This window comes from Esox lucius, chromosome 15 (genome assembly GCF_011004845.1).
Source record: "Esox lucius isolate fEsoLuc1 chromosome 15, fEsoLuc1.pri, whole genome shotgun sequence".
Classification (NCBI taxonomy): Eukaryota; Metazoa; Chordata; class Actinopteri; order Esociformes; family Esocidae; genus Esox; species Esox lucius.
This window is the reverse complement of record NC_047583.1, coordinates 20,967,454-20,981,162: the sequence shown is the minus strand read 5'-3', so window position 1 is coordinate 20,981,162 and position 13,709 is coordinate 20,967,454. Positions and strand designations below refer to the sequence as shown.

Genomic DNA, 13,709 nt, shown 5'->3' with positions numbered 1-13,709 from the left:
TCTGATCTGCATTTTTTCAGTGCTGCAGGAATACTTCCTGGATTCCACACTTCATATAAAGGGCATAATGACCCATTCACACACTGCTGCAGAAAGATGGCAAATTCATATACTGCCACAGCTAGATCGAATTACTGTCTTTCACATCTTTATTAAACTCATCAAGCTCATTATCTAGTGTTATTATATGTGTCAGTATGTTGGCCTGAACTCAGATCTATTGCTGCTGTCCAGCCAACTCCTGTGGTTGTTGACATGCCAAACATAATAATAAGAACCATAGGAGTTGGCAATAGACAAACACAGATGGGATCTCTGTATAGGACCACGTCTCTGCATTTTCTCTGGTTCTTTTAGATGATATAATGTAGATTAAACTACTCTGGTTCTTTTAGAAGGTATATAGAGGATTCATCTACTCTGATACTTTTAGATGATGTTCAGTAGATTCATCTACTCTGATTCTTTTAGACTATATGTAGTAGATTCATCTACTCTAATTCTTTTAGACTATATGTAGTAGATTAATCTACTCTGGTTCTTTTAGACGGTATATAGTAGATTAATCTTCTCTGGTTCTTTTAGACGGTATATTGTAGATTCATCTACTCTGGTTTTTTTAGACGATATATAGTAGATTAATCTACTCTGGTTCTTTTAGACGGCATATAGTAGATTAATCTACTCTGGTTCTTTTAGACGGTATATAGTAGATTCATCTACTCTGGTTCTTTTAGATGATATATAGTAGATTCATCTACTCTGGTTCTTTTAGACGATATATAGTAGATTCATCTACTCTGGTTCTTTTAGATGATATATAGTAGATTCATCTACTCTGGTTCTTTTGTTTTCCTAGGGCAGCTGAAGCGTACCAAGTGTGTGGAGATAGATGTTGAGACACCAGACTCTATCCTGGTTAATACCAACCTGCGTGCCCTGATCAACAAACACACCTTCTCTGTCCTGCCCACAGAGTGCCAACAGAGGCTTCTTACACTGTTGCCTGAGGTCGACCAACAGGTGGGGCTCTACTTGTCATTATTAGCTCCCTAGTGCAAGAGACAATTAAAACCTTTAGGCACTCAACCTGCCATTCATTGCTTCACACTGTCCACAATAAATTTGCAGGAAATAACGGCATGGTCAGTCTCTCATCTCATTTCATGTACTGCTGACAATGAGGAGGCAGAGAATGAAGAAGATGATTACAGCTTGTATGATGAGGCTTATGGTAGTCATAATTGCGCCACAGTTTGATGTGATTATGACGATCACTCTGTAGTGTGTGGTGATGAAGGTGATAACACACAAGCCATCTGTGTCGGTGTTCCTAGGCCTGTATGGACGGTATGTTGAAGGTCACCAGTTCTGCCTTGAACAATGAGTTCTTCACATCAGCAGCTCAGTCCTGGAAGGAACGACTGGCAGAAGGTCAGTGCCTGTGGCCTGGTGTCATAACAATAGTCATTAGCAGGAAAGCACAAACACACCTGGGACCAGGCTACTGTGCATCTACTTGATAATTGAACATGGATAAGATGTCTCTGTTTAAATGTCTCATTAAATATGATGTATCATAGATATTTAATTAGAGTAGACCTTAAAGTAGATTTAAGTGATCTTAAACAAAAAGTATATGTATATTTGTATTTTCTAATCTATGCAGGTGAGTTCACTCCTGAGCTGCAGCTGAGAATGCGCCAGGAGATTGAGAAAGAGAAGAAGGTTGAGCATTGGAAGGAAAGCTTCTTTGAGAGCTATTATGGTGAAAAGTAAGTAATATTTTCTCATTGCTAGAGTCTCGAAAATATAAGTAATTTTATGGTCAATCCTTTAATAGTTTTTTTGCTTTTGCTTGCTAATACTTCAGATGTGCCCTTTAATTAGTTGTCGGATTTCTCTCTGTATTCCTTCCTTTCTTCCTACCCAGCTCTGGACTCAGTTTAGAGGAATCCAAAGAGCTCCTTGAGTCTGGTTTCAGTCTGGACCTGAAACCCCAGTCTCCTCCTCCGTCACAGCTACGTCCTGCTGGCCAAGCACAGCAAGACCCAAAGGTCCCAGAGAACAGCTGCCAAACGCGCTCCTCAGAGAGGAGGCTCCGCTCATCCTCACTGCCAATAAACTCCACGTGTAAGCCAGTAGAAACTACATCGAAACCCATAGAGCGTCCCAAGCCAAGGCCAGAAGTAGATCCGGTCCAGGGGGAACCAGTAGGAGCCCCGCCCGTTCTCCCACCAGTTGTACAGAGGACACTGGAGATGGAGTACCCCAGACACAGGACTCGTAGCAGAGGTTTGTCCCTGTCCATAACGCCAATGGAGGCGCCTGTGGTTCGGAGACAGGATGTAATGGACCCCACGTCTGCGGATACTCCACCTGGGGAGAAGCAGAATGAGGAGCGGGAGCAGGAGTTGAAAGAAGCCCAATTAGTTATCCCCCAGTCTCCTGAGATCCCAGAATCCCCTGCACAGACGGGTCACCCGGAGGTCTGTCCCCAGAGGAAGCTCAGATCATCACTGCAGACGGATCTTCCAGAGTCGGAACCTCTGGACGTGGACAACGACAGTAGCGAGAGGAAGGAAGATTTTGAGGTCACACCAGAGAGAGGAGCCTTAGTCACTCCTGTTTCCACTCCTGTTTCCACTCCTGTTTCTATTCCAATTTCTACTTTTCCTACTCCTGTTCTTGTTCCTAATTCTGTTCCCACTCCTGTTCTTACTCCTGTTCCTACCCCTATTTCTACTCCTGTTTCTACACCTGTTCCTACCCCTATTTCTACTCCTGTTTCTACACCTGTTCCCACCCCTGTTTCTACTCCTGTTCCCACCCCTGTTTCCACCCCCGTATCAACTCCTGCATCCACACCTATATCCACCACGCCGTCCCCGGAGCCGTTGAAAAGGAAGTCCTCATCCAGTGAACAGGAAGTAGATCTCACTCCGGAGAAAAGGCCCCGTGTCACTCCACCAGCAGTGTCCGTTGTAACCCCTCCATCAGCTTCAGGAACCACTGCACAGAGAGTGCCTCCTCTTAAGGTAAACACTAAAATGTTTTGGAGTTTAGCATATTTCTACTGAAATGTATTTGGTGAATATCAGGTAAGAATACTTTGAGGCCTGATGAGTCTACTGCTACCAAGAAGGCCTACTACACATTTTTACAGGCATTTCACACTATTTTCAGGACTTGCTTTATTATACAGGAAACTGGCAAAGGGTAGAGGAGAGAGGTTATGCAAACAGAACAGTGGTCTGGATTCAAACCTATTTTAAGACTGCTAGAACAACATAGGCCACAGGCCTGCAACTGTCTAATCTTGCATTATCTCCTGTTCACTGTTTTTTTTTTTTTTTTTTTTTTTTAGATACCTGTGTCGCGGATCCTGTCAGTCCCTGCATCTCCAACCCAGGTTTCCCCCAGGACCCCTCTCCCTGTCCCCCTTAGCCCTGGCCCCAGCTCCGGCCGCACTGGTGCTCGCACTTTGGCAGACATCAAGGCTAAAGCCCAGCTGGCCCGGGCTCAGCGTGCAGCCGCAGCTGCTGCAGCCATCTCATCCTCTAAAGGTGCAGTACCAGGCCCAGGACCAGGAGGAGGCAGCGAAGAGCAGGCGAGCCATAGAGCTTCAGCCCAGGCCTTCCACTCCAGCCCCTTGTCCTTCGCCCAGTCTCAGTCAACCGCCTGCCGGCCAGCGAGCAGCACACCCTGTCAATCACCTGACACAGTCTCCACACCAGCCCAGTCCTGTTCTGTCCAATCGTCAGGCTCCTCTGGGCTTCTTGACCTTAGCCTGTCCCAGAGAATCTCCAAAATTGGCAGAGCCTCTCTCCAGGATGACCACCAAAGAGGATACTCCGCTGGTCACATAAACTCAGGCTTTGTGTTGGGCACTCAACAAGGCAACATTCAGAACACGCCTCACACATCCGTTTCACCATCAGCCTCTAGCTGCACTTCGTCCGTATGTGGTGTGAACAGCCAGGATGTGTCCGGTGTGTCAGGGAACTCCATGGCAGCCAGGGTTAGCCACTTCATCCCTGCCAACAACCCCCTGGTCACCTCTCTCCTCCAGGGAAAAGAGGTCCCTATGGACCAGATCCTTCCCAAATCGCTGGGCCAGGCCAAATCCTCCAACGATGACAAAGGGAAGACTAGGTCCCACAGCACAGCAGGAGCAGCCAACGGTGAGAGCCAGAGCCACTACCTACACTCTGGTGGTCTGGATGACTACAGACCTGACCAGCCTGGTTCCACAGGCCAGTCCACCGTAGCTGGAACAAGAGCAGGTATTTTTGCCGAGCTCCGCCGTCATAAAAGGGAAACGCTTAACAAAGATACCCAGGAGCAGATCCTCCAGACTCTGATGCACAGGGCCACCCAGCAACAACAGAACCAGCCATATAGGGTACCAGGCGGTACTCAGCCTGCCCAGTTGGGAGCATGTCACCTAGGGCACCAGGGGGAGTGTGGGGACTGCCCCCGGTTCCCCTCTGGATTCCCCGGACGGAAGAGGATGTCCAGGCCCGCCATGTCAGGGCACTACCTCCTCAATATCTCAACCTACGGACGAGGCTCGGAGAGCAGCAGACGCTTCAACCCAGTAGCTAGTGCTAACACCTCCCTGAACCCATTGGCCAATCTGAAAAGAGAGCACACCGAGGGGGAGGAGCTGGCTAACGGAGGGGTGGAGTCAGTGGAGACGAAGCCTCTTTGTTATTCTAACACCGCTGAAGTCAAATTGGAACAGCAGGGCTTTTCAATCACAAAGCTGGATGAAGCGCTGGGCTTTCAACACTGCAGGGTCAAGTCTGAGTCGCCATCGGAGGGGGGCTGTCTACTGGAGTGGGATGACAGCAGTTCAGCCAGCATAGAGAAAGACAGTGGCACTTCTGCAAGCGCCAAAGAAACCAACCCTTCTACACAAACACAGCACAGGAAGCGCCCAGAACTTTGCAATACTAAACAGGGTGGTCGTTCTGAGCCATATGGGATATCTGTATCCCCGTGTCTGGGGACCGTGGACCCCATCCATCACAGTACTCACCAGCGTCAGCCTGCCTTTCAAACCCAGAGACCTCCCGCAGATCATCAGGGTTCTTTGGTGGGGTCCTACTACGGTGGCACCATCAGCATGTCTGTTCCTCAGGCTCTGAGTCTGAACCACAGTACCACAGCTGCTTCCGGCAGCGCGTCCAGCACCACCTCCTCCGTATCCGGCGGCGACGGCGGGAGCGGCACCGGCAGTGTCATGTCTTTCTCTGTGACCGTCACCACCATACCTGCAGGTCACCCACTGGACAGCCAGGGGGACAGGTCTCCAGAGCAGGGCTTTCTCGAAGGATCCGTTATAGAGGATGTTCAGTCGAAATGCTATTGCCGACTCAAAGCTATGATCATGTGTAAAGGCTGTGGGGCCTTCTGCCATGATGATTGCATCGGCCCTTCCAAACTCTGTGTCTCATGTCTGGTGGTACGATGAAACCAACGGTAATGGTCATAAATGTGGAAATGATTCATTTCAAATTGTTATTATAGCACCAAGTTACGAATCAGCATCAGGTTTTGTCAACGAGTAGCGCTTACCAGCAGGCTTGGGGTCAGTTCAGTTTACATTCAGGAAGTGAACTGATTTCGATGTTCAATTTCAAATTGTTAAGTGGCTTTCCCTGAGGATGCAAAGCATTAACACTGGACGACCCTAATGAATTCGATTGTTTCATCTAATCCATCTGACGAAGAGTGGTTTGTTTTGTGCAATTCATAGTAGTGATTTTGTCTTGTTCCGTTGAAGTCAAATCTGCACCTTCTTTCAGACCTGAGAGAAATATTGAATCTTGGCAATATTTTGCACTTGGATATGTTATTGTGCTATATTTTTGTAAAGATAGTTTAGATTTGAAAAAAGGTAGAAAAAAAATGAATGTTCCTATTTTTGTAGAACGTAATAACAATGTTATTATGTTACAGACTGCCACTCCTAGTTGTGGAGACATTTTCAAAGGTGAAGAAGGGATTCACATTTTTATTTAGAGACCTGCTAGGCCTTGTGTGTAGGTAAGGGATTACAAATATACTGATTTATATAGATTTGAAAGGTTGCAATCAATCATGTATATAGTTAATACTAGAAACATTCGTACAGTTATATTCAATGATAGTAGATATTTCAAATTATTTGGATTATACAATATATTATGTCACATAATAATTGCACATAGCGTTTTTACATACTAAAAGTTACTGGCAAAGGACTTGAATGACAGTGCTCTACTCTGTGTGTACTCGACAGTTTATTTAGTGTTTAGTTGCACTCTAACCATGGTAATGAACCCATTGAGGAGTAGCTGAGTAGCCTGCTACTAAATCTGTTTGTGTTGTTGTATGACAATGAGGATAAGAGTTAGGTATGCAGCAGAAACACATCTGGGAGCAGGCTACAAAAAGGTATTTGTCAACTCAGTTTATCGTGTGACGTTTTTCCGACACCGTAATCTGTCATAGCCTCCTCCTTAAGCCTCGGCTTGTAGATATTCTGTCTTATGACGCTTTTGTTTTAATACTGATTAGTTTTCTGTTTGTTCACAACAGGGTAACTACCAATGTTAGCTGTGATGTACATCTAAAACACTGAGAAAGAAGGGAGAAAAATGACCATTTCTGTTTTTGTATACATTTTCTTTTGGGTTGCTAGATTTAGAAATTAATTCTCTAGCTTAGCTTTATGTACCTTGCTTAAGCATATCCAACATGACGTTTTTATTGCAAAATAGTTTATATCTCTAAAAGAAATAACACAAATAACACTTTAAACGCTAAATGCTGTACTATCATGAAACCAATCAAAGTTGTATAGGTTCCATGTACAGATGGATAGGGAGGTAGGGGTACAATTTACTACATATACAATAAATGAACATCACATTGGAATTATAAAATAAAAATATAGATCATATTTTAGAACTAATCTAAAACTGAAAATGTATGTGTACCAATATATTTTATAGATATCATTTCGTGGTAACATGCCAAAGTCACCTTATGAAGAGTAAAGGATCAGATCTCGTTTTAAAATGTCTGACTAGTTAAACAAAGTAATATATTTTAAGTCATATATTTTAATATAAAAATTATATTTACAAATCATTTTTCAAAAACAACAGGGTATTTACAAGAATTATATATATTGGCTGTCCCTTTTTTTCATGCATTTGTTCAAGAGTGGACAGACCACTTCATACACAATGACTTTTGTAATGTAAAGAATCCCAGGCTTTCTGATTCTGGTCTGTATGACCTATGTATTTTTATGGAAATCTAAGTACATGTCCTGTCTGGAATATTTTATCCCTCTGAACTGTATGCTCTTGTAATGACTTTGCTTAATAATATAAGGGCAATTGTTTTATGTCTTAAACATATTTTCAACATTATGTGCTTATTTGGGGGAAATGTATGCCTGTAAGCTCATATATGTTTTTAACTGGTTGGTGGATTGGATCCAGGCTGTGTGTGTGTTTGTGAAGATTAGTTGATGTGTTTTGTTCATGATTTTCAAACGTTCCCAAGATTTGTGTTACAAAATGCAACCTTTTCCCTATAATGATGTACTAGGTTTGATCAGGGCCCTTTAGTGTGGTCAAGAGTTGTGCACTATAAAGGGAATGGGATGCATTTGACACCCAACCAATTTGTCCAGAATCAGATAATATAATTAATCTTTTTATTCTAAGGATATATTCACCAAGTTATGATTCTCCAGTGTCATTTCAAATATTTTATGAATTTGATCCATAAAATGTTCTAATTTCTATTTAAAATAAATATGTATTTCATTTTTATTTGGTTTACCAAACTGTAGTTTTGAGAATTAATATAATTGTTTTATGTAATTTAATTTAGTTAAATTGACTGATTCGTCAGTGGAACTAACTGACTCACTCTGGATAAGAGTAACTGTGCTAAGTAACTAAAATGTAAAAATGTGTCAGTTTGATGTTGATGGATTGCCAGGATGAAAAAGTTTTTCCCACGTTTTAGAAAACAAGCAGCTGACATCCTGTAAGTTTGAGGGAGGTTCAAAATTTGGCCTGGGACACCTAAAAAAGAATGTTATTGCATTAACTTGCAAACTTTGCTGCAACTAATTGCGATTATTACAGATTCTGAAAGTGTTCTATAGTAAAATGTTTTCATAGAAGACAATTCACAGAATATTGCAGTCTTGATTTTGTCGAAAGTAACAGCAAAATTAGGTATAGAAAGCACACTTTATTTAACCCCAATGCAAACTTGTTTTTTTACATGGCATTGTAGATTTTAGCTGTATAGATGTATTCTGGATGTTTTTTGTGTATTTTTAACACATTTACACAATGCGAATTATCGCAATAACAAAATTGGCTCTAAAATTACACAAGCACTAAAATAAACTCTAGCTAACTGATGAACTCTAACAGCCCTTGTTAAAATATGGACTCAGTAGCTTCTCCTTTGTCTGTGTTTCTCAAACATTGAATTAATTTTCAAACAAATCAATAGTCTAAATTCAGAGAGATATAATGATTGGATCCATTTTTAAATCTTAGGACAAAAATGTAAGGCTGATGATAGAAAAAACAAGTGTCTTAAGTGTCATCAGGCAATCACAAATGGTTTGAATATGTATGTTTATCATGTGAAGGGTGCATTGCCCACTGTCTGTGTCATCTTTGCTGTTTTCAGATTGGAAAGTGTCCATTTTAAAATGCAGGTGAATGTAAAATAGTTATCAGCACTTGTAAACAAAAGTGTATTTTATCAAACAATATATTATAAATAAATAACAATGGGGAAAAAAATAATTGTGTGACTTTATGTAAATCAAATTCAGTGTCATTACATAAAAAAATATTTTAAATCAACATCTCACAAAATGCTTTATATCTCCTTAAACCAAAAAGAGCAAAGCTGATGCAGGGGCAGAGGTGTAGATTGTGGAGGGTTAGTGTCCTGACCCCGCCAATATTACAGAAGTGTAATTTAATCCTAGAAAAGAGTGTTCCTGACCATTCCAATACTAAAAGCAAATCCCTATGCCCTTGTGCAGGAGCACAGAAGCCAGGAAAATCTTATAGGATCAGAACCTAGGAGGAAACATGAAAATGAACCTGGCTCAAGGAGGTGAACAATTCTCATCTGGCTGTAACTTCATGTGCATTTAATACTAGTACAACTTAAGCCTACTACATCACATCACACTCCAAACCACAAATCAAGGCAGATGTATCCATTACATTATTGATAATGGGTAAGTATGCGGCTTATAAGTATTTATAAAATATGTATTATCTATCAAATATAGCGTATCTGTCAAATGTATTTTATAAAGCCCTCCTCAAATCAGCAGTTATACGTATACCCTCGGCCTACTCAGCCAAGCCGTGCTGATGTTGAAGAGCGTTGGCCAGGAAAAAACCCCAACAAAGGCAATGTGTACGACTGAAGCCGGTTTACGGGAGGTGGCCAGTCCTATTCTTTCTATAACTGTTTAGAATGTTGTGGAACACTTGCAGACTATCTAATATTATTTAATTACTACTCCTAAAATATAAAAACAAGCCTGGGTCGTGAATCGTGAGTGGTATACACCGTAGCCGCCTCCAGCAGTGCATTTGGCTACGCTTGCCAGCCTCTACGCTTTCCTCCAGTGCGAGCTGTGTAATGCGCGCGCAGCTTTATGTTGCTTGCCTGCGATTTGCTGTCTTCTGCTGTTTGGTCGGTGATGATGCTGAAGAAAGAGCGGGGCACTAGTACATTTTTATGAGACACCAGTTTTGAGTCGTACGCTAAGAAACAAGAAACGCACTGGAAATGTAACAATGGATAATCTGAATCGTTTGGCATTGCTCGGACAGCAATAACGAACGAAATTGGACAGAAAGCGTTTGAAATTTGTCAAAGGTGAGACTAAGCGTGGTGATGATTTACGGAGGAAATATCGTGGGTACTTGTCCTCTTCATCTGATGCTGCTGATGGCATAAACGCAACCTGCGTGATTTTCCTACTGGTAAGGCATATATGTATCATAATAGCCCACACAATGCATGCACATCTACATTTGGACACTATAGATATATAAGACCATGTTTAGGAGAAATTATCACATTGCATTACAATATGAATATTCCTTTAAGATGCATAGCACGACACCATTAATATTGCGGAAACTAGGTAAATAGGGTGTTAAAACAGCAATATGGCCGCCTCGGTTGTGCGGTTGATGAAAGACGCATAAAGTATTGTAAAGCTAAACGGTCCGTCACCCGAGCGTTTCAGCATCTCTACGGAAACAGAAGTGCATTATGTTGAACCGTTCTTGCCCTATAGCTGCCACTGCAGTGGCCGAGTCCTTCTGTTGACTCACGTAGAAAGATGTTGTCATTATAGCTTCCTGTAGCCTACTCGGCAAGGTGCGGTGAATATAGCTTTCTTAAATAATCGTCATATTAACAAAAAAATTATGTTTTCCAGTATCTATGTGAATATGTTGAAGAATCACTGCTTTACTCGACGACACCGTTGTAGGTAGTTATTAGTGTTTTTGCCATAGATGCTGATGCGCTTGAGTTCAGTCATTCCCAAAAGGAACCCGGGGAATGACATAATGCTTGGCAATAGGCCTACTATCATCCCTTTTATAAGCGTTTTGTTAAGGTTGACCTATAAAAAACGCGTATCGGCCAAAAAATGCAGATGAAATTGCTATGGCTATTTGGCCTTTGATGATTTGATTATGATCATCATCATAATGTTCATTGTCCTCATCATCATCACCACTGCATATGTCAGGTCTCTGTTTTACCCTCATTGTATCTTGGAAGCTCATTCTGGTTTAGCCTAAACCTACATCTGTTTATTAAATTCCATGAATATGCACACGCAGGCTTTTCACCAGTGTACTCAGAAGTTATTCGCTATCCACCATATAAAGTGCATTTAGGTAATTGACTTTCAGTGTCTACCAATGCAATTTAAATAGCCTTTTTGTGACTTATCAAACTATAATGTCAGCAACACAGAACCAATACTTGCTGTTATGTCAGACTACATCTGTCCACAAGAGAACAATCAAACTCTGATGGCCTTTTTACTGTACATTCTGTTTTAGGATATCTGTAGTTTTTTACTTATTATGAAGTAATTGGATTTTGTCACCACTTCCTTATTCAGGACCTGATAGAAGGCTTTTGAGCCCAGCTTGTGTTTTCTACAAATCTCCTCCTATCTACTACTCTATTATATTTTAAGTCATAACCTATATTTTATGTCATACTCAGTATTTTATGTTATAGTCATTTAACAAACCTTTAAATTAATATTTAAAGGTTTGTTACATGAAAAAACTAAACATTATTGTATCAAAACAACAGTAAATGATCACACTGCAAATAAATACCTCAGTGTCTTAGAAAGTTATTAGTAAGGAAACCATCAGACCCATATCCTGGGTTTGTCCTCACTTTTCATCCACACCAGTAAAGAGAGAGAAATAAAAAGATGGAAGATGGAGGCCATAACATGGCCATGTCAACTTGAGTTCCTGATGATTCAACCTTGGCTTGGGTGGCTTCAATGTCTACATAACAAATGGCACACTACTGCCTCCTATAAGTTCCAAGGACTGGTCAAAAGAAGTGCACTGTCAAGGGAATGAGGTGCCATTGGGAAAGCAGACAGTGACTGTTTATGCATAGCTGGTTAACTGATCCAGTCACTGGTCAGTCACCATGTGGCCACAGTGGACAACAATGTGACAGGATACAGTTTCATTAAGAACCAGTTTGTTTTAACCCAGAAAGGCAATTGGCTGAAAGCTGCAGTGTTTGAGACCGTGTACTACGAGTATGATATCACATCACGTTTTACTGTAATAATTACGCTGGTAACTTGTTCCTAATGGCAATTAGACCTCTCAGGGATTGTTGATATATTGGCAATATACAATGGCTAAGTGCTTTATCCAGGCACTCAGCAATGTGTTGTGAATGAAAACAGCTCTTAGGCGTGGTATATTGGCCATTTAACACCCCCCCCCCATGCCTTATTGCTTAAATAGAACCATGGCCAGCCAAGCAGACCTTGGTCAAAACTGTTCTAAATACCTTCAAATACTTTCACTGCTGATTGAGCTTGTCTAGCTTAATGGAACCAATGGAAACGTTCCAACAGTGCAAGACCCCTTCACCTGACACCCCAGGCCAGTTAGAGACTCTGTGAAAATTCTTACTATTTGAAATAGTATTTGAACCCAGGTCCAGGAGCATCCAAGCCTATCTTGCCATTCCCAGTGTTCAACCGAGTTTGGGGAACCAGCCCTTGAACAGCTATAATGTGTTCTGTGTCCATCATCATTAGGTGTCTCTGTCTGCATCCCCTGGCTGGCCATGGGTGTCATTAGTCCACAGGATGCAGTCTTAGCTGAGTGCCGATGTCATGGAGAATTATCATTTGTAGTGTTCAGACAGGGTGTTTCCCAAATGGCACCCTATTCCCTATGTACTGCAATTCTTTTGACTGGAGCCCTGACTTAAGGGAACAGAGTGCCCTTTGGGACCCATTCAAAGAGGCAGAGCACAAGCACTCAAGTGTTCCCTTGTGCCAGACAGGGAAAGTACACATCGTTTTATTGAATGTAAGAATTTTTTGTAGAGTTCATCAAGTCCTTAATGACTAATTGAAAATTCAAACCCATTTGCTCTGGAAGGATGTCTTATTTTCAACTACTTCTAAGGCATAGCAGAGACACAGGAAATGAAAGAGCCAACCAACTGGCTAATAGACTGATGTTTCCTCTCTTCACAGGCCAGGCAGCGGCTAATGATTCACTGTATTTAATATTCAGCCAGCAACAGGTGAAGACCTTTAGTATTTGTATCTTTCATCTGAAATAATCTCTTACAGAAAGTTGTTTCTTAACATTTTATGAACATGAGTATTTGAGAACATGACTTTCATTGGCACTATGAAGAAACCTGTAATAAACCTGTTTAGTTCTGAATATAACAGTACATTTTTGAAATATTAAAAAACCTTCCTAATGAAATACCAGTGGGACAATGTTCCTAGAACATTACCAAAAATATAATTATGTGTTAACCATTTTTAAACATTTAGTTTACTTTCGGGTAATTTAATAAAATACCAACAATATAGCTTTTTATTCAGCATGTTTCTTAAATTTGCTGAGAAAGTTCCAAATCCACAGAACTAACCAGAATATTATGAGAAGGTTTTATGGATTTTAATCATGTTCACACCAAGCTCTAAGAAACACAGGGTTCTTAGGACATCATGTGCTTGCTGGGTGTACATAATTGAATCCGTTACAATGTTTTACATGAGCCTGATAATACATAAAATCATTTAGTGACTTAGACCTATTGCTTGCAACATCTTTTGCCGGGAATTATGAAGAAGGACCGTAAAGGCTGATAACCTATTGTATGCAATGATGATGTGGTGACATATTGGAGGAGACAATGTGTGCCTGTGGTATTGTTTTCCTCAGAATGATCGAGGAGGGCAGTAAACGAGGCAAGGCCATGGTGGAGAAGAGGCAGCTCTTCATGGAGATGAGTGAGTGACTGACAGAGAGACATCTCTAGAGCCAAACCATTACTATTCATTCACACTCCGCTGTTCACTCTGTCTGTGCCAAACCACTCACTCT

General features: G+C 41.5%; 2 protein-coding genes across 13 annotated transcripts in view; both read left to right on the top strand.

Moving 5' to 3' along the window:
- asxl2 (ASXL transcriptional regulator 2) overlaps positions 1-8,828 on the top strand; it is a 28,406-nt gene extending 19,578 nt beyond the window's left edge. For all 4 annotated transcript variants that reach the window (XM_010898626.5, XM_010898625.5, XM_010898627.5 and 1 more), the window contains 5 exons: positions 860-1,023; positions 1,338-1,434; positions 1,670-1,775; positions 1,934-3,038; positions 3,368-8,828. In XM_010898626.5, the coding sequence (XP_010896928.3) occupies positions 860-1,023; positions 1,338-1,434; positions 1,670-1,775; positions 1,934-3,038; positions 3,368-5,479 (3,584 nt within the window). In that variant the 3' untranslated portion in view covers positions 5,480-8,828. The remainder of the gene's footprint in view (positions 1-859; positions 1,024-1,337; positions 1,435-1,669; positions 1,776-1,933; positions 3,039-3,367) is intronic.
- A 923-nt stretch (positions 8,829-9,751) lies between these two features.
- The window catches only part of dtnbb (dystrobrevin, beta b), a 48,616-nt gene continuing 44,658 nt past the window's right edge, over positions 9,752-13,709 (top strand). For 7 of the 9 annotated variants that reach the window (XM_020053989.3, XM_020053990.3, XM_010898636.5 and 4 more), the window contains exons 1-3: positions 9,752-10,046; positions 12,842-12,891; positions 13,548-13,615. In XM_020053989.3, the coding sequence (XP_019909548.1) occupies positions 13,549-13,615 (67 nt within the window). In that variant the 5' untranslated portion in view covers positions 9,752-10,046; positions 12,842-12,891; position 13,548. The remainder of the gene's footprint in view (positions 10,047-12,841; positions 12,892-13,547; positions 13,616-13,709) is intronic. The other 2 variants (XM_034297466.1, XM_010898630.5) reach the window with 2 other exon arrangements.